This window comes from Danio rerio, chromosome 19 (genome assembly GCF_052040795.2).
Source record: "Danio rerio strain M-AB ecotype USA chromosome 19, GRCz13ab, whole genome shotgun sequence".
Taxonomy (NCBI): Eukaryota; Metazoa; Chordata; class Actinopteri; order Cypriniformes; family Danionidae; genus Danio; species Danio rerio.
In genome coordinates, this window is record NC_141039.2 from 32879700 (window position 1) to 32905831 (window position 26132).

General features: G+C 37.6%; 1 protein-coding gene and 1 long non-coding RNA gene across 3 annotated transcripts in view; both read right to left on the reverse strand.

The window, feature by feature from the left end:
- The window catches only part of LOC147832592 (uncharacterized), a 111835-nt gene extending 110281 nt beyond the window's left edge, over positions 1-1554 (reverse strand). Inside the window, exon 1 of the long non-coding RNA XR_015516922.1 lies at positions 1337-1554. This is a non-coding gene — a long non-coding RNA (uncharacterized LOC147832592). The remainder of the gene's footprint in view (positions 1-1336) is intronic.
- Positions 1555-1743: 189 nt separating this feature from the next.
- The window catches only part of trit1 (tRNA isopentenyltransferase 1), a 70494-nt gene continuing 46105 nt past the window's right edge, over positions 1744-26132 (reverse strand). Inside the window, exons 7-12 of one of the 2 annotated variants that reach the window (XM_087294412.1) lie at positions 22412-22524; positions 14119-14196; positions 3157-3266; positions 2834-2951; positions 2631-2743; positions 1749-2528 (exon numbers count right to left, since the gene is read on the reverse strand). In XM_087294412.1, coding sequence (XP_087150538.1) covers positions 2451-2528; positions 2631-2743; positions 2834-2951; positions 3157-3266; positions 14119-14196; positions 22412-22524 — 610 coding nt within the window. In that variant the 3' untranslated portion in view covers positions 1749-2450. Of the gene's footprint in view, positions 2744-2833; positions 2952-3156; positions 3267-14118; positions 14197-22411; positions 22525-26132 lie in introns of both variants that reach the window. The other variant, NM_001044774.2, reaches the window with a different exon arrangement.

The following is a 26132-nucleotide window of genomic DNA, read 5'->3' on the forward strand; positions in this document are numbered from 1 at the left end:
AATGTGTTGGTGTTTTGTGACCCTTTAAAAACTCAGATGATCCACTTATTTAACCGTCAAAAAAGTGTGGAATGATGGACACTTCTCACACTCAACATCCGCAGCTTTGCTAACATAGCGGAAGGGGTGGAGCTTTCGGGCGCTCATGTTGGATAACTATTTTGCATTTTGAAAGCAAAATTCTCCTACGAGAGTGATTATAGCCCCCATTTATTTCACTAATTTAGCAACTGTCAATCATCAACAGGGAAACGAATTGAATTTCCCCTTAGTAAAAAACATTAGCGTCCAATTTAGGACGACACTACATACATTTACTATGCTGTTGAGTGTTTAAGTGCATAAGTACGTAGTGCATAAGTTCATGGCGTGCCATCTGAGATGCAGCTTCACTTTCATTTCATCATGTTTGCTAGCTGCATATGCTTCTATTGGTCAACACCACAGATGTGAGTCAACCAATTGTAAAGCATCAAAAAAGTAAACATGCTAGTGAATTTGATGTGAATGTGACTAGCAATTTGTTTCATAATTCCATTTCACATTCATTTCAACATGTTTGCTATAGCTGCATGTGCTCCCATTGGTAAACACCACAGATGTGAGTCAACCCGTTGTACAGAATCAAAAAAATGTAAACATGCTAGACTAGTCAATTTGATGTGAATTTGACTGGCAATTTGTTGCTCTACTCCACCCCAACTTTCATTTCAGCATGTCTGCTAGCTGCACGTGCTCCTATTGGTCAACACCACAGATGTGAGTCAACCCATAGTAGAGCATTAAAAACAATGTAAAAATGCTAGTCAGTTTGATGTGAAGCATCTCAAAAGCTGTGCCAACTGTCAATCACTATTACATATGATACAAGTTATTAGCAATCAGCTTTAACATCTCCATACCTACTGTCACTCAAGAATTACCTTGCCAAATGAACAGTGCAATTAAAGACCGGTATTGTGCAGTCTGAACTGAATATTTCTACTTTTGCGTTCCACAGAAGAAAGTTAGATCTGGCATATCAGTAAGTAAATAAACTAAAAAGTTTTCATAAGGAGTGTTAAATTTACTATAACGCTGTAAAATCTGAATGTTTCATGAAGTAAACAGACAGGTCTTTAAAAGCACAATCAGATTACATGAAAGGTCAACAAACCCCAGCAGACTGCTGTTTGCCTTTTTTTCCATTCACTTTTGTCCCTGAAAACTCCCTCGTCTAAATGAGCTGTTATCCGTCAAGAGGAAGATCAGCTGACCCACTAAGACTTTCCCGCCAAGCTCTCAGGGAGCTAAAATAAAACACACACGCGCACATACACATGGATGAGAGGCTCACCTCGCTCTTACCGGATTCACCGACATCCACAGCAAAGTCCAAATCAGTGACCCAAATCAGTGTAAATGTGGGACAGGTGCTTGCAGGCACTATGTAAACACTCTCCTTTCCAGCTATTGTATGTGTGATGTATATTTAGCCTAGACAGGGAGGCTAATGAGGGTTATGCTGTGAACTTGCTGAGATCCCACACTTGAGAGCATACATCGACATGGAGCAGGGATCAGAAGTGAGGAAGGATAAAAAAAAGTAGCAGCTTGTGGCTCGCAGCCAAGGATTACGAAGTTGCACGCCGGTATGAGCAGGTATTGGTGGCTCATTGCCCAAGCAACCCCGATGACTTCATGCTAAAAGTTTTTCTGGTTCACTTGATTGGATGATAAACACAGATCTGTTCAGACGAGTCATTTAAAAAATAAAAAGCACTTTAATTACATTTGCATAATGTATGCAGTAATAGACATATCACTCTGTAAAAATAATGAAATATCAACACTTAAACTCATGAAGCAAATGCAGAGTCTTAAACTGAAAAATTATCCATTCGCACTGATGATCGTCCAAACGTTATTTGCAAGAATGTTCATGCTGCTCTTTTCCACAATATAATTGCGTTTCATATGAATGTGTGTTGTTTGATTGATGTTGCAAGAGAAAGGGCAAAGGCACTGGAAATCCTGAAGACGAATGTCCACATCTGCTTCAAGTCAGAGATATGCGCTGATCCTAATTGATCAGATGATTGAATTTAAATGCAAGACCTGCAAAAAAAAGTCTGCATAAGATTTAATAATGAATAAATAACCTCCATTCTCGATCAGCAGGAAAACAAATGTGATCCAGTAATCCAAAATCATCTGTGAAGTATTTGGAGTTCAGTTAGAGCAGCCAAAAAGGTTAGAACAGCTCACCACAGTGTGGTTTAAGAGGGCAACAGAGGTGGCTAGATGTGGTTAAAAAAGACCACTGCTCAGACAAAACAGCAGCAGGGAAGACATCTGTCCAACACAAGAATCCAAATCCAGACATTAACTGTAACCACAGGCCTGTGGCAGATGGGGAAAACCACCAAATCCAGGGGTCCAAGCATCACAGAGCCTGAAGTAAAGTTTTGCTACTCCACAGGGACACTGGAGATATCTCTGCTGCACACTGTAAACCAATCAATCTCAAAGTACCTTGTCATATTGATCTCAAAAATACATTAAGAGTACTTTTATTCCTTTGGTCCATCTCCAAGCTTGACCCCAAAACACCCCAGTAGAGGCAGCGAGGGATGTTATAGTGCAGGTACCTGCTTGTCACAGTCATTTTGATGTTTGGCATGTTTTATATCCAGATCTGTGGCCTGCTCTGCTTTCCTCTTCTTACGGACTTGATAAAGATGGTTTTTGGACTTCTGGTGAGCTAAAAGTCAAGACAGGTGAAGTATTAGCATCTTATTTCTTCTTTAAAGACATTTGAGAACGCACTAGTTTTACTAGATTAAAAACTCACCCGTCCATTCCAAGTCTCCAATGATTACCTTTTCGCACAGATCGCACATGTGATGACTCCGCTTATTGCGAGACTCCACCCCCTCTGCTTTAATTGGCTGTGCAGATGGTTGCTCTCCCTGAAATAGTTTAAAAAGACAGGTGATATTAGAGGTTACTGAAGCTTATAACCAGCCTAAAATTCAACTTTCTAGGTCGCCTATTAAAGAAAATAAACAGTCAAGCAATCAAATTACATCAAAATCACTGACTGGGTATTAGCAGCACATTCTTAATCAGTGATGTGTAAGGAAGACATTAGAAGTAAATGGAAACAAGTCAAACCTTTTGGAGGCAGTCCAGGATCTCTAGAGCAGGAGTAAGTACAGTAGTCTCCCAATTGGTCACATCAGTCACATCCAGACCATAAACAGGTGGCACATTGCTAGCAGGTCCTAAAGATTCAGATTATAAATTGATTAAAGATGACACTGATGAAATAGCATCTTGCAGAACAATTGTGGTGCAAGGCAACGGAGTGAACATGGTATACTTTTGTTTTCAGACTAAATCTAATTGAGAAAAGACAATGGTTTCACCTAATGGTTACATCATGTTAAACTTTCAGCTCGGGGAAAAACAATGATCATGATTTGCTGATTGGTCCCAGGGAGTAGGTTTAACCTCAGACGACAAACCAACCAAATCAGATAGTAGCTGTTTCCATCCACTTACGCATTTTGGGAAAAAAATTAAAAGATTTAAAAAAAGAATTTGCATAAAGAAAGTTTTGCAAAAATCTGCACTACTGAGGAGGATAAAATGTCAGGCTGATAGAACAAAAATGTACATAACATATGATGGTAATACATTTACTGAATAAATTACAGTAGGTGTGTCAAAAAAGTAATGCTATTAATGAACAAATCAGTAGACTGACCACAATGTTAAACATCTGATATGTTGTTTTGGTCAATCTACCAACCCCTTAGCCAAAGTCATTAATCAAAGTTTTAGCATCTTGAGCTCCCAAAGAGTCTCTCACATCAAAAACTCACTGTTCCGTAAACAAGTCATTTATTACACAAGACAAAATGCCTATGATGGCTTCGCATAAAGCAAGTTCCATTTGACTTGTGATATTTGATGATAGTTTCTAAGTTTATTTTGTTCTCTTTGACTCAAACTTTTTTTCGAATGTTTTATTTAATAGTACAGAGTTTAATTGGGATCTTTGGTTGGAAACATAGCTAGTGACACATCTACATTAGGGGTGCCCAAACCTTTTTATATGAAAGGCCAAAAACCAATTATTATTTATAAACAAGGTAAACATACCAAACTATATTACATTGTAGTTACCATGGCTTATTTTCTTAATTTATTAGAAAACATGACTTTAAATCATATTAAGTAATGCAGAATAACATTTAAAATGAGAAATTATTGCGATAATAGCATGAACAATCACATTTATAAGAGTGGAATACAATGCTGAATACACTAATCAAGCAGAATCTGCCTTTGCCTTAATATTTGTCCTCTATCCGTCAGGTGACAGTATGTACATTTAAACTAAATCTGATTAATTTACACCATTAATTCTCTTTTAACAATTAAACAAACGGGTTACATTAGATTTAAAAATGACAATCTCTAAGCCATCTTCATATTTCCTATCTTTTTAAATGGGATGTGGGCAACATTAAAAGTTACCATGGGCCAACTTTGCCCTGTGGGTGCTAGTTTAGACATCTCTGATCTACATAAATCCATTACAATTAGATTCATTACACAGATTTCGAATATTGATCTAAACTTCTTGCCAAATGAATACAGACAGCCTCAAAAATATAAATGAAAAATAAAAAAATAAAAAGTTTATAGTGGTTTTATTCTATTTCTAATAAATAAAAATGTCGAAGGCAAAAAGGTATAAAGGGAGAGAATATGTGTGGTGGTGGTGCGGTGCAGTGAATCAGTGTGGAGCAGGGAGGGCCTGCAGCAGTCTGAAGCTGCTGAATCACTGCTGCTCGATAATCTCCAACAGCATTCTGACACTGTCAGCAGAGACGACCTCACTCTGCCTCCCTCTACGCTATTGATCAATGAACAATACAGCAGACATGCACAGAAAACGAGAGAGGACTATAAGTTAAGCACATGCAGATGGGGAATAAAACACATAGAAATGCAAAATTTCAGGAAATACAATATTTCCTGAATCCAAGTCAAAAAGATCATCTGTAAGTGCAAGGGACTGTTTGGCTTCTTAATAAAATAATTTTTCATTTTTTTTAAACAAAACATCACATGATTTAAGGCAGGGCTGAAAAACAGACCTGTAGAGTTTAGTTCCAACCCTGCTTCAACACACTTAGCAGTGGGTTTCAAACAAGCTAAATTGGTTTAATAAGATGCGTTTAATTAGGGTCGGAACTATAACGTGTAGAGCTGTGGCACTCCAGGAACTGAGTTTGACACCTGTGTTTTAAAACATTAATGTATGTAGAGCGGTTATGCCCCATGGCTCACAAGAACATAACAAAGAAGAGGGACACCCAAGAAAGCCAAAATTACGTAACATAATATATTACAGAAATGGTTGTAAACAATTTAAAGCAAAAACATGTAAATGTCGTAGTCAGGAATCAGTAGTGTTTCAGATGTAGGTGTATGTTTAGAGATGTCAAAATTAATTGTTTCTTCAGTGCACCGTGATGCAGACGCGGACAATTCGGTATCGGTTCAGTAATAATCATAACCGATTATTACATACTGACGTCATTTATCTCATATGCGCCATGTCGCCGTAGCTTACTAGGGTATTTACAATGTTCCAACTACTTAAAAATGCAGAAACTGTGCACAATTTCACTGTGTGTGTGTTTTCTAGGTCTTTCACGGACACTTACAGCAGAAGCTCCTATTTCACTGCGATTGAGAGAATGAAAGTAAACTCCATTTCTCTCTCTCTCTCTCTCTTTCTCTCTCTCTCACAGTTGCCCATTTGACCTGCTGGCATGACTTTTCCCTCTCCTCTCGGCTGTTACAGCGATACTTCTGGATAAAGGTCTGCATTCTCACGGTAGCCAACCAGATTTCTTGCAGTGCGGGAATAAATTTCCGAATAAAGCGTGGGAGTGGTCGGTAACTCTGGTATAATTTGAATGGGAGCGGGCGGTCTAACAATATCGCTCCCGAGCGAGCAAGCACGTGTGCATGCGTGCGTACGTGTGTGTTTATGTGTTTGAATGAGAGCGTGATGCTGTGTGTCGCTTGCTTGGTGCTGTGTGTCTGTGAGTTTAAGCCAACAGCTTGTTACATTGCCTCTGCATTGGTGCTGTGACCCGGATGGGTGTGAGGTTTTGTGGGATGACTGAAGTGGAGGAAATCAGAACTCTGAACCCTCCTCCCTTGGCTTGTATGTGTTGGTGAGAATCAAGCGCATTTACTTACGAGTTTTCAAATTTTAGAGAGAAAGTTGTGGTTAGAAGCTGAATATTGTCTGTATTAACAAGCAACTGAAGCAACTGTCCATTCTACTTGAGACTATGACCTGCAGACACAATCAAAGAGACCAAGCTGAAAGATAACATCATCCCTAACCGCAAATTTCAACTGATGCGTTATTTCATGTAAACCTTTTTCTTTTATAACTTCTTCAGACCTCAACACTGACTTAAGGAGTACCACTTCAGGTTACAATTCCCAAGCTGGACCTTATCGAAAATTTTGTAAAGTACTGAACAGAATGCAGTTGTTTTAGAATGCACTTGCGCATCGATGGATCTTTCTTCAGTGTTTGGACTTTCAGCAGTGAAATTTAACCACAGTGAACTGAACCAAGCTAAACTTCAACTCTGAAAACTGGACTGACACAACTTCTTTGACACAATCTACATTGTAAAAGCACTATAAATAAATAAACATGAATTGAATTGAACTTGTATGGTCTTATAATTTGTAACTAGTTATAGAAAAACACTGACCAGACGTTCTAAAACTTAAGAAAAGGTGAAGAATAAAACAAAATATATTGAAACATGCCTTTAAGACGAACTCATTCATATCTAGAGGTAAAAATCACATCTGAAAAAGGGAAAAATTTTGATTTAAAGATTTCCCCTGCTGTTAACCAGATCTTTAAGACTAATGAGATATCATGACCTGCTTTCATGCTTTACTCAAATCCTTCTACTTTTCTGATTAGACCCAATAACCACATAATCTTCATGATTTATAGCTTGAACTCCTTAAAATGGAGGTATAAATGATGAAGAAAAGAATAAAAAGGATCCATTAGTGACATTCTGCCTTCTCTGGTCTTGGTGCTGCACTAAATTCTACCTTATCATAAACTGTTACCATATCGTTTTAAGCTAACTTTGACTGTTTATCTGTTTGGCTTAAGACTTAACGTCAATAATACATAAGATGTATCCCTACGCAGTATTGTCGTGAAACAATGTTTTAAACCCCATCAGGAAGTAACACCACAGTAAATAGAACCACAATTTATGATTACACAATTCGTAGACGATGCTTCTCTTACTGTGATAAATAATTGTATTACTCGTAAGAAGTTAAATTGTGGTGCATATCTATTCTTCTCACTGAAGGAGGGGGGAAAAACTTGCTCAGCAACTACTAATCCTATTTAATTTCATTCAAGAAAGTCAACTGCGGCCAGTGAGCTGTCACTATGACCAATTGCAGTGGTTAGACTCACGGAGGCTTAATTACATCCTAATGTAGACATAAGCGGTCAAAATTTCCTGCTGTGATAACCAGTTTCAAAGCAGTATCTCTCTGGCAAAGATATTTTTAGAGCAACTATTTTCAAACATTGTCTGGCTGAACTGTCAAACTACTTGAAATGACATCCTGTATTTACAAATGTTTTTTTTTTTCTGAGTTAAATCCAAGTTAAGTTGACAAACTCATATATATATATATATATATATATATATATATATATATATATATATATATATATATATATATATATATATATATATATATATATATATATATATATATATATATATATGCTTATACATATATATTTTTAATTAATTAAAGTGGCTTAATTGTGCAAGAGTGTTGTATTAATTTTGTTTCAAAGTCTGTGATAGCGGAATTGTTTGATCATTCAAGATTATTGTGATAAAGAAGAAACCTAAGCTTTTACGGTATGCAAAATGCATTCAGTTAGGTAACACTAGCCTTTTATTACAACGGTAATGCTCTGATAATTACTCTAAAGAGATCAACAGAGTCCACTTTGAAAACAGAAGAGCCAGTATTTCGTAAGAGCAATACTGATATCATCATTTAGCCCTCACACCTGTTTACCCAAGTCAAATGTTACACTGTCACGATGATACAAACTCTACTTTGAAAAAATAAAATAAAATCAAGAAAGTATTGTTAGTTAGTTCTTAAAAATAACTATGCTAAAAGTTGCATTATTTGCATAAAATGCAAAGAACAAGTCATTTAAAACCAGAAGATTATGACAGAAAATCTAAATCAGAAAAACACTTCCTCCATGTCTGGCAAAAAGGAACAGACAGTTCTAATATGACCAGTGGAATGGCTCCAAATGCAATTAATATCCTCATCACCCTGTGTTTGTTTACAATTAGAGCCAACACACAGATAACATGAATAATTATTACATAATACTGAAACACAACAACAGTATCTATAATAGAATAAAATACACTATAAAATAGCTCTAAAAAGAAATAAGAAATGAAAAATAAACTGTGCTGACTGCAGTCTGTCAGTGTCTGTCAATTAATCAATCAATCTATTAATTATGTATTTTACATCAACAAATTGCCCAATGATTTTTAATAACCAAATAATGGTGAGATGTCTCAGAAAGTCATACATTAGTGAGTTACATTAACAACTTTAGCGGGTTAAATTCTTTCAATTTGCCTGTACATGTTTTGCAAGGGCATCAAATGCACAGGTGTTCCTGCACACAAGAGACCTGAGCTTCCCACTTAACTCACGTAAAGCATCGCTTTACCCCAAAATAAACCGTGTTGCCTCTTGCCTGCTTCACTCTTAATCAAAGGCAGTTCTTCAGTCTTTATGTCTGCCATTGTGCTTAGTAGAAAAGAACGGCAGCAGGTGGGCTTGCACAGAGACACCTGGCTTACCTGAGCCATGTGGGGAGTGGACCACATTGTTTTTTTTTCTTTTTTTGCATCTTTACCTCTTTAAACTTTTCTCCCTCTCTCTGAGGTAAAGACATTAGAAGAAACAGGGGAGCGATAGCCATCTGGGGATAAACAGATGCTGAACGGAGGGCTTTCCCCCTATGTCCAAAATTCAAATCTCAGTGAAATCCAAGTCAAGTAATCTTGCCAAACCTGAATGGTGAAAAAGACAAGAGAACAAGGGTTTTTAACCACAGAGATCTCAAATATCTGCCTCAATGAGGCAGCGCCACTCCAGCGCACTCACGGCGGACAGCCATACGGCTGCCACCTTTTGAGACAAAGACCCCTCGCTCACCAACTGGCAGATCTTTTAAAGTCCCCGAAGACATGGACATTAGGAAACACAGAGCAGTCACACCTGTTGCTGTTTGTGCGATAAGAAAGCTTAGGGCAAGAAGAGATGGAGTGGATATGGATTTCAGCACAGGACACCTGTTGTAATGCCCACAGCTGAAGGATTTGACTGACATCCCAAAAAGGAAGTGAGAGCTGAAAGACCAAGTGAGACCAAATGGTCAAAATCCATAATCATCAGACATCCAGCTGGAGATTGCAGCCTAGGCATCACAGCTGTGTTTTCTCTCCTCAACACTTCATTTCGTAATGGATAAGCATCATAATATTTAGCCCACCAGTGTGTGCTGTCTAACAAGCTCATTAACAAATGTTCATACATAAACATGCAGAAGAGTCTATGCGCAAATGGCTGGCAGCCGTTTTCCAGTTGGAAAGCATTTTAGGGAGTGCAGGGTGTGTCCCGAGGTGTGCAGGATGTAAGAGGACACTCTTCCATGTTGCACCTGTTGCACATCCCACTCAGGTTTCCCCTATCATTGACAAAAGGTAAAGACTGTTATTTAACGCTCACGTTGCCTCCCCAAACCATCAACCAAGCAGTTGTCAAGGTTACACCCAAGCTGCTCTGCCCCATTTCCATGAGGAAGCACAGTCAGAAATGCAACTCAGGATCATGTTAATCCCCAATTTAGATTTAACACTATCAACTGTAGGGTTCAAACCAACCCAGAGGTAGAATGCTGGCAGCGTGATCACCAACCGGTGACCTAACCACACCTGCAGTTCTCCACGATGAACGTTCAATGTACTACAACCTTCGGCACCTAGACTGCAGCTTCACACAGGAAGTTTGGCCAGAGGAGAAATGGTGGGCCTGGTTTCTCTCCAGATTTTTTCCCTTCACATTCGTCAATTGTTAAAGTTTGTTCCTTGCCACTGGCTTCCTTGGTTTGGGACTTGTGGAGCTGCGCATCGATGGGTTTGCTCTTCAGTGTTTGTACTTGCAGAAGTAAAATTAAACCATGCTGAACTGAACTGAACTTCAACTCTGAAAACTGCACTGACACAGTTTTAATTTACTAGAGCATCTATGTTAAGCTGCTTTGGCACAATTTACATTGTAAACAGGCTATATAAATAAACATGAATTGAATGTTTGAGCTAGCTAAAAATGTTTTTAATTCTAAAAAATTTCGACTGCTCTGAGGGTGATGTTTTCTTCAGAACTGTTGATTTGGGTCAGCAAGATAAATATGCTGCTCTGACCAATTCAAATAGATTGTTTCGAATCACAATAAAAAAATAGAAAAAAGTAAAAAGAAAAAAAGTCAATCACACCATAGAGTCCTGGAGGACAACAAACCCAGGTTTGCCCTTATTGACCCCACAAGTCCTTATCCCCAAGAGGCCACACCGCAGACTCCAACCTCCTGCCACCCATCTGAATTCCTAGCGGTGCACTAATGCCTGCAGGATTAGACTGGTCAGCTGAGGGCCCCATGAAGCTCTGGGATGCGTGGGGTGCAGAGGGAGGGATCTGCTACGCCACTGACAGAAAGCCACAGATTAACCAAGCCAAAAGCAGGTCAGAGTCCAGGAAGGGTGGGAAAGAGGTGGGGATGGATCCAACTGGTTCAACGAGAATGTAACAACCTTGAGTGGTAATGACTTGAGACCCACTGGCCTGGTGACCCTATTTAGCAAGGCAACATGAGGTGATAAGAGTTCAAAAGAGTACTGCTCTAGTCCAAGTCCAATGCCATATTTTCAGGACTATTTGGACTCTACTTTCAGGAGATAAGTCTGTAAAGGTTATTGCACACTGAATCACAAATTCCGGATTTCAGTGAGCAAAGACCTTAACTTGGATAAATTGGACTGGAGTCTGAGTCTGGTCATGTCAGAACTTTTCAAAGAGGAAGTGTAAATAGAAATCTTGACTGCTACTTGTGTTCATATTTAATTAGGATGACAAATTGCTTTATGGATGGAGCAGAATCAGGATGCACTACAAGACTGAAAAATGGTCAATGCACCGGAAATCATCCAGTGAAAAAATAAATTTACATTAACATTTACCAAAAACATTACCAAAAAGCAGCTCTTTGAAGAACTCTGATGAAGATTGTGCAGTCAGCCTACAAACGCATTAAAGGCCACATTCACCTAATGCCAGCTAACCCTTGTGCAGTCCAGCCACATATGGCGGGACACAAAACTACTCTTAAAGAGAGCTAGCCACTGTTTCTGCCTAATCTCATTAGGGCTAACAGGATTGCTTGTAGCCTCTGTGGGGATGGGGAGCAGGGGGTAATCAAGGCCAAGTTCCAAAGAAACAGGAGAGAGAATCCAAAGGAAATGCATGAACAATGTTAAGAGTGGTCCATTATGATATCATATATTAAACTTTAGTTGATGTGTAATGTAGCTGTGTGAACATAAACAACATCTCAGAATGTATTATGCTCAAAGTTCAATGCAGAAGGAGACATTGGCTTTTACAGCGTTAGCTTAGCAAAGCCTACAATGAACAAAGTTTGAGAACTAAAAAAATATATATTCGGGCTAGTGAGATCGCAAACGATTCACCAAAGGCTTACACCCCACGCAGCAAAGGGGCATGGACAGAGGTGCTGTATTGCAGCAGAAAAAGCTAAAATCCCATCCAAACATTGCTATTTCCACAGAGCTTGTTCAGTTTCTATATTTGGGCTTCTAAATGACCTAACACGTGAACTGCGAATCACAGCACATTATGTTAGCTGACCAATCAGAGCCCCTTGAGGGTGGACCTTTCAGACAAACTAGGAAATATGACAGTCGTTCTCATGTTAGCCGACTAGCTGTATATAAATCACAAATAAGACGTATAATAAAATAACATGATTTTCTGCAAATGAGGCATAAGTACACATTGCCTTGCATCTGTTAAACAACCAAGTCTTAAAAATACATTCTGGACCATCCCTTTAACAAAATTGGTGGTAAATAGGGCTGCACAATATTGGAAAAATTTGAGAGATTATGATATGAGTGTTTCCCAGAGATGGGTTGCAACTGGAAGGGCATCCGCTGCATAAAGACGTGCTGGACAAGGTGGAGATTCATTCCGCACTGGTGACCCCGGATTAATAAAGGGACTAAGCTGAAAAGAAAATGAATGAATGAATGAGTGATATGAGTGATGAAGTGATATGAACACAATTCTGCAGCAGGAATGCATCTCCATAAAATCTAAGCAATCTATAAAATTTTTGGGGTACCCAGAGACATTTTCGTTGTTGTCTGCGATATTTGCATTGCGTTTCTTTGTTTGCCTGTGTTGTATCTTCATGCATATAAATACGAACCTATAAATACAGTCAAGAAAAAGATACAATTGAAATAAAGTGCTTTGTTATTTTTTTTGTTATTATATTATGATAAAATAATCATAGTTAAGGTCACAAATGGCACACTTTCTTATACACCAATGCTTTTAAAATCATTATAGAATCACAGGCATCAAAAACACATGCAGTTGATAAACTGTAAGACAGACTCAACATTGCATATATCCTGTGATGTGACAATTATTAAAGATTGCGATATCGATGCTAAAATAATGATATATTGTGCAGCCCTAGTGGTAAACACTACGAATATGTAAAGTGGGCATCCAAGAATGCGGTTTGGGCAGTGCAGCAATTCCCTAACAAAAATCAAACAAACTTAAAAGCATGTGTAAAAGTGTGTATAAATGGGAGACACCTTGGTATAGCTTTTACCAACCCACTGTGTAGCTGTTTTGCTATGCCAAATGCACACACCCCATTTTACTTTACAATCTTTATTATGCACACATCAGTATTCAACTTGTACACATGTACATCTCCTATATAGCACCCTTCACATTCTTGCCCAAAAAAAAAAAAAAAAAAAACTTCACACCCTAACGTCACTAGCACATACAAACATAAACACATGCACACACAGCTGGTTAGTCACTGAAAGGTCTACTGATTTGTCTGTTGTCTGTTAGGAAGTAAAAGAACAAGCTGTTCAGACTGACCATGTCTTGAAAGGCCCAAGCTTTACGAGCATTTGATCTTTTATCAGCTCAAGGCCAGTAAACACTAAACCCTGAGACTTGGAATTTTGAGGCTGTCTGTAAGGGATGGGTAGCCTTCAAACACACAATCACTATTTCTACACGACTGTTTGTGTGTTTAATGGTCTGTGTGAAGTCCATCTTGTTAAAACTGGCTGTGATAACCTGACCATTGGACCATACTGAAAAAAAGATGCACACACGCACGGCTCTTGTAACCTCTGGGGAGGACTGAGGCCAATATGCAACAGACAAGCCACCAGTGAGACCAATATGTAATATGCACCAATGAATTCAGAACGGGGAGGAGTGCACACTAATAGCAGCTGTGCTTCCCTTGAGAGTGTGTGTGTGATCCGAAATTGAAGCCAGTGGCTGCTGCGTACTTTGAACTAGAGCAGCTGCTGTGTTACAGAGCATCCAGCAGCAGAGACTGTAAGTCACAGACCATTAAACCCTCAAACACAAGCGACAGGATAGAAAGGGGAGGAGGACAAACTCACATCAAAGGACGATGACTTGAGAATGGTGGAAACTTTCACGCAATGTCGCTCCGTTACTTTATTGCAGGAACAATACAGACAGAATAAGCACGCTTTACTGCCCTGTGGGTGTCAAATCTGTTGACTGAATTACTACACCACACAAAGGAAAGAGTGTGTGCTCAGTGAGACTTACTCTTGAGGAATCGGTTACGGACCCACTTATTCTGTTTCCGGGCGTAGCGGCGGGTCACCTGCTTGAGAGACTCGATCCCTGTAAGAGGAAATAATCAGATCAATATATGATGACCACACCACGAGAAAAGAAATTGGCTGCAATGGGTTTACAGACACAGTTTAGAGTGCTTAATAGCAAAATCTAGAGGACAAGGGGAAGAGGAAGAGGCAATTCCATTAAAAGCCTCAGCAGCCCCCCTCTCTCAATCCACTTCCCCTTCAGTGTATCCTCTTACCCCAGCTGCCAGAGAACACTGGCCTATGTCTACAGCAGTCAACATTTGAAGTAGATCAAAACCTTTCAAAAGTTGTCCTAAAACTATTGAACAACAGCCATTCTTGTCTTGGGAAAAATGCTTTTGATCCACTTTGAATGTTGACATATTGAAATGTTAAAATCAAAAAAAAAAAATTCTTTGACAAACATTTAGATTTTACAGATTATATTTAAAGGTCTCATAAAATTAAAATAAAACAATTTGATGTTGGTTTCAGTCTGCTAGTTTTAGGGGCATTTATATTAGGGGTGTGAACCTACACTGGTCTCACAGTTCGGTTCGACAACGATGATCATGCCATCGATTTGGTTCAATTCGATATCTTAGTACATTGACAATGCTTTCCATAAACAATTAGTTTTGCTTCATAACACAAGAAAACCTTTGTTTTATTAAAATCTATAAATATATTTCTATATTATTTGTAAGACAATTTTGTCCTTTATTACAAGCAGTCAGATGTATGAACTAGGGCTGCACGATACATCGTTTCAGCATTGAAATCGCATAAGCACATCGCAGTGCGATGCAAAGCAAAAAAAAAAAGAAGAGATATTTATATTATGGGTGGAGCTGAACCCGAATACGGTATTCGGATAAGCACGAATAGAGTGTTTTTACGAATACTTATTTCGAACAAACACTTGAAAAATTATTTGTATTCGGGAACAAGAAAAACATTATATCAAAAAGCTGCGTTTCCTCATGAGACCGCAGTGCATGCCCGCATGAGTGAGTGTGTGAGACGTTCAGGAGTCGGGGGGCGGGGTGGTGCTGCTCCACACAGCAACAGAGAAGGCTTGGCGGAGCGAACAATACTGCATTACTATTTTTGTTAAATAAATTTTTTTTCACCATACTAAAATAACACGTGACAGAAGTTCATTCAAGAGTGAAAGTTCTTTCTGTCATTAATTACAAACACTCCCGTCATTCCTTCTACTTTCAGAGCATAAATTTTGATATTTTACCATATGAAAATGCAATGCAGTTATGAAAATTGTGAAATTAAAGCAATAGTGCAGAGATCTGGTCCCGAGGCGCACTAAACTCACACGGGAAAGAACTGGGCATTCAATTCATGTTTTAGTTAAATAATTCTTTAAATACAGCTCTCTTGATCTCTAAAGGGGAAAAAAATGCTAAAGAAATTTGTCATTAAATTAATTTTAGTAGAGACGCAACTGCCTGTCATTTTCACATTCGTTTTCAGGGATTAGGTCTATTAGAGTAACCTAATAAAAATGTTTTGTTGGACACTGTAGTCACACAATAATCAATTTTATAATTTATTATATACATTATTATTAAAACAAAACTATACAATTGATAAAACAAAACCCTTTTTAATGTTTGTTTTTATTTTGACACAGCTAACAGTTGTAATAAGAAACATCACATTATGCAGAAGTTAAAAATACCTTTTGAGTTTAATACATGCAATACAAAACTTTAAATATTTGTTTTTTTTAAATAAAAAGAAAAGAAATCAGGAGAGTAAAATATAATTTAAACCACTGGTCTGGCGCTGATACTTTATTGTTTGTAGCGAGAAGAAGAAAAAAAAAGCAGATGAAAACCTGGCTGGGGAGACGGCGATAACATGGATTATCTGTTCTTCAGAGAAGATCACGACATTGTGAGGCATTTATCATACAACGCAGTTCGTGTTTATAATCATTAATATTAACTAATATTAATTCTCTCTCTAGACTTTGTTTTAGGGCTTGTTCTTGTCGGCGCAATATAGCCTCGGCTTATTGCACGTACGAATCTGATTGTGAAGAATGATTAAGAGCTTGCATTTTTTATTGCATCCTTTTCGCAAGTTATTTATCTATTTATTTTTTTAAAGTGGTGAGAACATTATTTACTGGCAAACATGCTCCTCGATCTCATACATCAAAAAATAAAGTAGCCTACCTAAATTAATTTACCTTTTATGTAAAAATTAAGGAATAACTTAATTAAATATTAATAAATAAAACGTGTCTTAATGGATCAACGTTTTTTCACATCATCTCATACTACAGTTTCTCAATGGTTGACCAATCCAATGCTCTCTACTGTCTGACATGCCCCTGTCCCCTTCAACATGCTTCTCATTTGCTTCTCATTTGATGCACTTGAGCTAAGTCCCTTCAAGGCAAGTTACTTGGCGACTGAAGCCTTGCACAAGACTTTTGGCCAGCGGAGAAATTAAAATGGTAGTGCCCAATTGAGTCTGGTTCCCTCGAGGTTTTTTTTCTTCACTCCCATCAGGTGAAGTTTTTTTTCCCTCTCCGCTGTCGCCACTGGCTCGCATGGCTCAGGATTGGTAGAGCTACGCATCGATGAATTTGCTCTTCAGTGTTTGAACTCTCAGTAATGATTAAATCACACTGAACTGAGCTAAACTGAACTGAACTTAAACACTAAAAAACTGAACTACACTGTTCCAGTTACTATGACCATTTATGTGAAGCTGCTTTGACACAATCTACATTGTAAAAGCGCTATACAAATAAAGCTGAATTGAACTTAACCCGGCGGCCGTCTTTAAAACACCTCTCGGGCAGTATGCTCGGGTATTTTGTTTGAATAGGCAAACATCCAACTGTTCAAAATTGCTTGCCAAGCTTACCATTTAATTTCATATTAGGAACCGCCAATAAAATTAAACAACAGCTGTCTCTTTAGTTTCATCAAAAATGTTTGAGTCTATAGCGATTGATGATTGGCTCCTTTACTAGAAGGTCGTTTACTAGAATTGATCGTTACATTTTCCCCATTCAAAACTATAAGAGTGACATGTTTTGGGTATTCTTCGATCTTTGCTTGAGCTCAACCACTCTCTTTAGCAGAGCTCTGATAAAAACAAAATGTTGTTCGCTACTTCTTAAAAAGATGAGGGGCTAATCTACATTCCACCCTCTCTTAATTTCTTAGTTGAGATTACGTCAAACATTGAATACAAATGCACGTCAAAGCAATTCACAGGACTTTTAAAGGCATATTATTTTTCTTTTTTGTGAAGAATGATCATTCACTTAGCACTTCTTTTGGAACAAATTGAAGTAATCTGTCGGTAAACTAAAAGAAAACCCAAAAGTAAATACTCCTTGACTTAGAAAAATAGGGGAAAAACAGTTTTGGAAGTCAATGAGAATACTATCAACTGCTTGGTTACCAACTAACATGTAGAGCAGAGATGCTCAAACTAAGGCCCACAGGCCAAAGTTGGCCAATGGTAACCTTTGATTTAGCCTGCCATCCCATTTGGGAAGAGAGGGAGACAGATCAGGGATGGTTTAGTTATTGCCATTTCAAATTTAATGCAACCTTTTAATTGTGTGTTTTATTGTTAAGCTACAGAAAAAAGCTAATTGATATTAAACTAATTTAAATGCTGTAGTTTAGTTTAAAATGTACATGCGGTCACTAGACGAATAAAGAACAATGGAGACACTTTGGTGAGCAAATCATGGCAAAGGCAGATTCTGCTTGACTAGCGTATTCAGCATTGAACTCTGCTGTGTTATGTAATTGTTTATGTTTTTGTTTTTTTTGTAATAAGTTCTAAAAAAAAAAAAAAAGTCATACTGCATAAGTTAATACTAGCCAAAGCAATGCTTTCTATTTATTTTTAAATATTTGGAAATAAATTAGGAAATTACCCATGGCAACTTTATTGTAAAAATAGTTTGATATATTTGTCTTCGACCCACGCCTCTCAATGATATTTGGTTTTTGGCCGTAATTGGACAACCCTGACGTAGAGGACGTAGAGGATGAACAAATAGAACATTTATTTTAGGTTTTTAATCAATGTTCATACATGACATAAATGCTAAACAATACCAAGTTTGCTGGCTTGACACCAAAAAACAAGGAATTCTGCACATCAAGCTGACTTTTATATTTTACTCTAATATTTTTATATTTTACTCTTGCTCACATTTTGAACAAATGGAATGTCAACTTTTGTTCATAATCTACACCAAAATCATGTAGTACACTCAAGCCTTCTGAACTTGTGTTTGCTCACTTGCTCTTATCCACAAAACTCATGTGTCATCATGCTATGCTGAATTTTACAGTAACCCGTGGCACGAAAACCTGTGAAAATATTGCATCATAAGCCTCTTGTGTGTTTCAAGCATGTTCGGTAGGCAACAAAGCTGAGCACCTCTCCTCTAGTTTGAAGCACACAGAACATGCTACTGATGAACTACTTTTTAAAGGTTTTGGGGTGGTATGATATATTTATTTAAATTTTTTTTAAGAAAGTATGCCATTATGCTACCCAAGGCTCTTTCTATTTGATCAAAAGCAAACAGCAAAATTAAATTAACGCTATTATTCATCAATTTCAGCCACTATAATTTTAGTCGTTGTTGCCCACAAGATCCATTAGAAATCAATTTAATAAGCTAATTGTGTACTAGGAAATATTACAATCTCATTTTCCATTGTGAAAAACTGTTCAGGCTAAAATATATTATCATTTTTGAGCTCACCTCCCTGGGAGTGGTAGCTGCACAAAAATGCAATTCACAATCTATCGCATCAACATCAGATTAACACCAACCAATCCAAAAGCAGCATTATTATCTTCATGGCCTATTGACAAGTCTGTAATGCTCAGCACTCAACCCAAGTGAAACACACTTATGAGCTCTTAGCAGACATGAACAGCGTTATGAGTGCACCAACTTTCATGCCAAGCGCGCCGGTAATTGATCTTGACACCAGTTCAACTGACTGACACAGAGAGAGAGAGAGAAAAAAAGAGAGAGAGAATGACAAAAAGCACGTCTCCCTCTCTACAGCCCCTTGGCAGCTGTTAACAGAGGCCGAGAGCATTGACTGTTAAACGGTGAATGTTTCAGAGATCTGATCAGATCTTGCTGGTAATCAAATTAATTACATATGAGCATTTGATGAGAAGTACTCTCAAATACTAATCATTCAAAGACTGAGACAGTTCATCACAGAGCGGCTTTCATTGAGAGTATAGTTTGGTGTAGTTCACAGCTATACATTTTGTCATGTCTGAAGTGCTTGTTTACATGTGCGTCAGACATGCTGGCATCAAAGTTCCCACTCTAAGCCAAATTCCCTAACTTACACCGACTAAAAGGCTGAATTTTCATAACATATAATAAATCAAATAAAACACGCAGCCGTTGAGCAGTCCCTTCAGTATTTCCAGATACTGCAATTGCTGAATTTATCGCCAAATCAAGCAATACATTTTTTTTGCCACAAATTTCTCTCAAATCTTGCTACAAATTGACACCATTCACTTTTTATACTAAATAAAATATATATTTGCATATTAGGCTTGGGCCAGTAAAAGTTTCTGACGTATGGTATGATAACCTTGAATAAAAATACCATGGTTTCAAGGTAGTGTGATTACTGCTTTAACATAAGTTATCTTTATATGTCTGGGTAAAAGTAAACAAACAAATTATTTTCCCCATTGATCTATTTTAGTTTAAGAAAAAGTAATTACATTTTAGAACAGTAAACATGTCAGCCTAAATAGTTCAAATAAATCATTAACTTTTGGTTTCTTCATTAATTTCAAAAACACAGACTTCTTTACAACAAATAAAAATACATAAAAAAAACCTTACATATACCTTGGGAACGGTAAAACAAAACATTTTAGCGGTATTAAAACCTTGACTTTTCCAAACTGCAGTAAACCTTAAAACCTGTTATCTTCCCATGCCTATTGCATTTAGAAAGTGTTCACGCATCAAGTGCTCATGCAAAACATATGAAATGCCACCAATGTTGTACATTGAGAAATAGAAGAGCAAATTTTAGGCCACAATTACCAAACATTTTGTCCACAAAATACAGGAAGAACTAGTTAAGCACTAAGCAGACCAAAAGCATCCACAGACAGTATTTTAACAGATACATCCTGGTAGAGATCTGCATTCCCATGGCTGTACCGAAGGAGCCGCAGAACCCAATCAGATTTTTCATGGTGTGGGAATAAATTAAATGCAGTAGCGATCATTAACTCTGGTGTAATTTCAGCAGGAGTGGGTAGTCTAACAATATAGCCTTCCCAAGTCCAGACGTTATTTCGGAACAGCATATCTGTGGTTTCCTCATTCTTATTGAGCACTGGTACAGACAGTGCTTATGACTGTTATACATGATGAACGGATGGACTAGTGCCTTCTGCACGTGCATTTTATTCACACAGTCTGTGCAAGCATCATCTGCATAACGGTCCTCAGAGCTGGCTTTACCATGGCAGAGCAAAGTGAAGATGCGCAGTTCATGAAGGACATTCGGCTAGCTTAAGAAAAGAATCAGTTTGCTGTTAGGAAACCCACATCAAGCATTTCTCTCTTTTGGTAGTACCCAATTTAAACTTGAGATTTTGGAAATCAGATCTAAATTTAGAGGAAAGAGTCAGGTCGGGTAGAAAATGACTCTAAGCGGGCAGCAGGTGAGCAAATACTATAGAATTAAAGAATATACTGCAGAGGCGGTCGAATGCGGAATAATACCCCGCGGAAGAGGGATTAAAAAAACAATCCCACGTAGACCTCTACATCCTGGGGTCTAAAAATAGCTGTAGGAAAGGAACAAAATGACAGTAAAATATAGCTTAACCTCTATAGCTTGTTTTTACTCTGATAGTCAAAACATGTTAAAAAATGTATAGTTATATATGCACAAAAAAGTGTTTTATGTCAATTCGGACCACGAGTCCACATATTTGGACATATTTTTTCTTTTAAAGAACATCATATAAAAAGATGATACTTAGGTTTTATTCTAATTAGGTTTCAATAAGCCCAAATAGCAAAGAGAAATAAAAAACAATGCATGTAAAAAAAAAAGCCTTAAGAGGTTAACACAAAAAAGTACAAGAACAAAAAATAACTGTACAAAAAAAATTTTAAATGACACAAATCCCTAATATTTCATGACACAGTGCAAATGAAATCAAAACCAACCATATAAGATTTTGTTAGCTTACATTGGTAGTTTTGTGTAGAACAATTTATCTGTGCACGTCAATAAGAAAAACAAAAATTGTTAGCCCTTGTAATCTTCAACTGAAATCTGAAAATGCACTTCCTGTTTGTTTTCGGTTACATTCTCAGATTACGTCTGTCTAAGGTAATTGGCAGTGGCGTAGCGGACGGGCCAGCAGGGCACGCACCACGGGGGGGGCCCCACGTGATTAGGGGGCCCCGTGTCGTCGCGATTTTTAATAATTGTAAATCCGGCAACTGCAATATTCAAAATTTTGGGAACAACTGTCGGAACCAAAGTTCACAGGTCTGTGTTCTCTGAACACCTCTCAAGCGGTGGACTACTTCATTCTGATTGCTTGCCGCCGAACCGCGCCATAGCTCTTACTATAAAGTTAACTTGATTTTAATTCCTCGACGCCCACACCGGAGAAGACGCACTCCTTCTCGCCGCTGTTTCTCATTGAAAATGAATGACTTTTGGCTACTTTGACGCTCTCGCCGCTTTGTTTGTGATCGCTCCTCAGTTTGTGAAGGCTTCCCCGCGTTGTCGCTCCACCCCCCCTCCCTTCCCCGCTCCTCAATTTGTGATCGCTTTCCCGTGTTGTCTCTAGAAGCAACTGGCTAATGAGAATAAATCAAAGACACACAATAGACTTTGTATATTAAAACCATAACACTTTTATCACTACTGGACTAAATGTTCTTGCTTCAAATGTGTTGAGTTTGTTCAAGGACTGATTTGCTTCACTGTTACAAAAGAACTGCTATGGCGACCATGAGAATGCTTTCAGAAAGACTGTCTGTGATTCTGTTTGCTCCCTTTTGTGTGAAGTTAGGAAAGCTTTCATAACTGTTCTCACGCAGAAACAATTTCCCAGAACATCAACAATCTCGCTAGGTTCATTCTCAAGGCCTGAAGCAACAGCTGTTTAGTTTGAAAACAAAGAGCAGAATTAAAAGGTGAATAAATCCTTACCCTTATTCATCAGTTTATCACGTTCTTCCTGACTGATGTTCTCACTCGTTGTAAGGTACTCGTGAAACTCTTTAAAACCAATAGACTGGAATATGCCGTGTTGATAGTTCTGACTGAAAATAAAGAGAAAAAAAAACTGATTCCTTATATACTGCAAATTATCATCATTACACAAGTAAAAGTTGAAGGACAGTATTAGATTTTTACTGAAATTATTGAATAGCAGCTTTTGCCTTTGAAAAACAGCACCACAATGCTGAATGTTCTGGGTTGCCACTGTTAGTGTTATTTACTGGTCATTCATGCCAAAAGAAAATCAAAAAAAGTGAGAAACGCACCAAATAAAGTTACTTCATTGCACTGTTCCAAAACCCACCATTTACAATCAACACCATAGTGTTCATCTAAATCTTTTTGAGCTGATGAAAAGGCAACAGTAACTCATTACCACTTGTTACAACTGAGGTCTACAGAATAGCATCTCTGGACACACCTGTGATGCTCCTTGCAGCCAAAAATAACTACACAAACAAAATGACTACAATTTAGCTAAAAATAAAAATAATAAAATAAATCAAAATGGGCATCATTAGACAGGGAAACAGCTGATGTTTCTAAATTTCTACTGTGGCACTCAAATGGAAGGATCAAAATTTAGCATTGACACTGATCCTTTGGGCCTCGTCTCAATGGATTTAAATGCAACTGCCTATCTAAGAATTAGTTGTGTTTATTTCTTTATGACCACAGTGAACTCATCTTGTGATCGCTTCTTCCAGCAGGAAACTTGAAATTAAAGTTAAAGGACTAATTCAAATTAAGAAGTTAAAAATGATCTCAAACTGGTTTCTTGAACACAACGAGTTCCGTACACTCGAATGACCTCCACAGTCACCAGATCTCAATTCAACTGCGCATCTTTAGAATGTTCTGGATCAGAGATTCATACTGTGCATTTGCAGTGTGTGATTTGCAGCCAACAAACTAGTGGTAACTATGTAATGCTGTCATGTTAATAACAACTAAAAACCTCTTCCGTGATCATCTGAACCTCTGTGAACAAAACCAAGACCCTCTCTTCTCTCCTCTACCTCACCAAACAACAACCTCAAAACAATATCAATTCTGAGTGTGCCTGACAAACCACCTGAGATCGGCATGGGATGATAACCATTTTTAAGGTTTACCACAATTTGGAAAAGTCAAAAATACAAAACTTTGTATTTTTAAAACAAGTTTTTTTTGACTATTTTATTTAGTTTATGGCAACAGTATCTCCCCGCTGAAAAGGGCCCTCCACATCAAAAGTGGTCCAAAAGACTTGAAATGTTTCTTAAAATAAAATATATGTGTTCAAAGGAGAAAAAAAAGTTGCTGATGTTTACCCAGACATTTAAAAACAGTATTTTTATCCAAGGTTATCATACCATCTGAATTTTACACCAGCCAATGCCTACCTGTAGACACACTGTTCTCTCAATAAAAAAGCCTTACTCTAGCACTTCATTCTCTCAGCACTAACAGTTCCTTTGTATAATTAGCACTTCTTGTGTGTATTGACTATTGTTGAATCACTGACTACGTTTACGTATATAGATTATTTGCCTTGATTTAATTAAAACAATAATAAGATTAAGGTGTTTACATGAGTTGCTTTTTGAATGTTCCTTTCATGATGCCAATTAACATGTTATAACACAATTCAATTAACGTCATTTCGTCACCACACTATCCACATTCCAGTTTTTTTGTGTAATTTCGGGTTTCATTTTTGATTTGATTTTCGATTTTAATTGCAGTTTGGCACACTCACTTTCATTCAGGAACATTTCATGCATGAACCCTGTGACAGACTATTGGATGCAACTATTAACTGCTGGAAGAGTGTTGTTTTAATGGAAGTTCATACCGCATGCTTAAATGGAAAAAAGAAAAAAAACTCAGCATTTTACGATGCAGGCGCCTGTGGTCTGCACTGACTTGCTAGGTGTAAAGAGTGTCAAACAGCCATGTGTGTGTGTGTGTGTGTGTGTGTGTGTGTGTGCGCGGACTATCCTGTCCCAAAAATGTGGCGAAAACTCCTACATGAGGGTAAAAGTTCGATTAAGGTGTTTACATGCCTGTACTGCACTTAATAATGCAACTAAAATCAGCATACTCCAAATGTCTTGATTTGATTTCTCTTCGATTATGACCTTAATCTGATTAAATTATCAATTATCGCTGTTTACATGGTAGACTCTTAATCAAAGTTTTGTCTTAATTGCATTAAAATCGAATTATTGGTGTCCATGTAAACACACTCACTGAATGTCTCCTCAATTGCAGGTCGTAAATGTAATAATGTAATATAGATCACAATATTTGAATAATGGTTTCCAACATCTTGCTGAATCTATGCGACAAAACAACCATCACTGTGTCCTAACTATACAAGACACTGTAATAAGTTATAAAATGCATCTTTTACATACTATAAGGAGTTGATAATAATATATTTATAATAATGAGTCTATAATGTTCAAACCATCCATCACACAAATTTTTCTGTTTTAGAAATGGCAATTTCTCCAATGCCGTGGCTGAAACAAAAGCATAAACTACTATGATAATGACAAACTCTCAGTCTCATGTGACCAGTTTGAATACCATTTTATGGGACATTTATTGCCATATTGAAAGCGGAAAATAAAAAGTTTACTTAGATTCTAGGGCTGCACGATTCTGTCTAAAATGAGGATCATGATCTTGATTTTAAGCAAACAAAAAATTGTCATACTCACAATTCACTAGATGTAAAATAAAGGTTATTATGAGTAGGCTACTATTGTTATTATTTCTCAGACATATGGTAAAACAACAATAATATCAGGCCTATTTGTAGGTCTACTGTTGGATAAATTTCTACATTTTGCATAGACATGGAATGTTTAACTTGAAGACTTTAAATTTGTCCTGGTTGTTAATTCACAGTAAAGTGATGATATCAGAATACAACTATTCATAATTTTAAAGTTTAGTTATTATGTTTGCAACATATGCTTGTAATTGACAACAATATTAGACCACTTTTTTCACTAATAAAATGAGACAGTTGACAGTTGCTGGAGTAGATATACTGACCCAGTAAACATTTATTTTCATGCACAACACTGTGTTGGATTTAAAGGGTCACGAAACACCAAAACACATTTTTTGAGCTGATGACAGTTGTATATGTGTCCCACACTGCTAAAAACACTATTAGGACACCTATATTTCACTAAAAAGTGTAAATTGGTTGTTTTTGCGTTATTTCAAGCAAATTCGTACTTCCGGTTTGAAACGAATTTTTGAAGCTGCGTCACGGTCATGAGATAATAGCTTGTATTCCAGCGTGCAGACTGGGCGTCTGTGCCAGAGTGTGTCTTATTACGTCTTACAGTGTGATGCATTAATGCATAAATAAGGCTTGGTTCAAACCAATCAGCGCGCTCTATTGTGCAACTTCATTAATATTCATTAGTGTCACCGTGTTTAGACGGCAGAGAGGCCACGTTGTGTTGGCAAAACAAGCGTGAAGTGTTGCTTTTAAAGTTGGCTGCCACTAAGTTTTGTTTTCATTCTCTCTATGAGAGCTCATCTGGAGTCACGTGTGGATTAACAGTGTACGCGACGCTCGACAACAATAACTTACGTGTCTAAGGAGGATTATTGTTTATCTGAGAGCTGTTCTCATCTG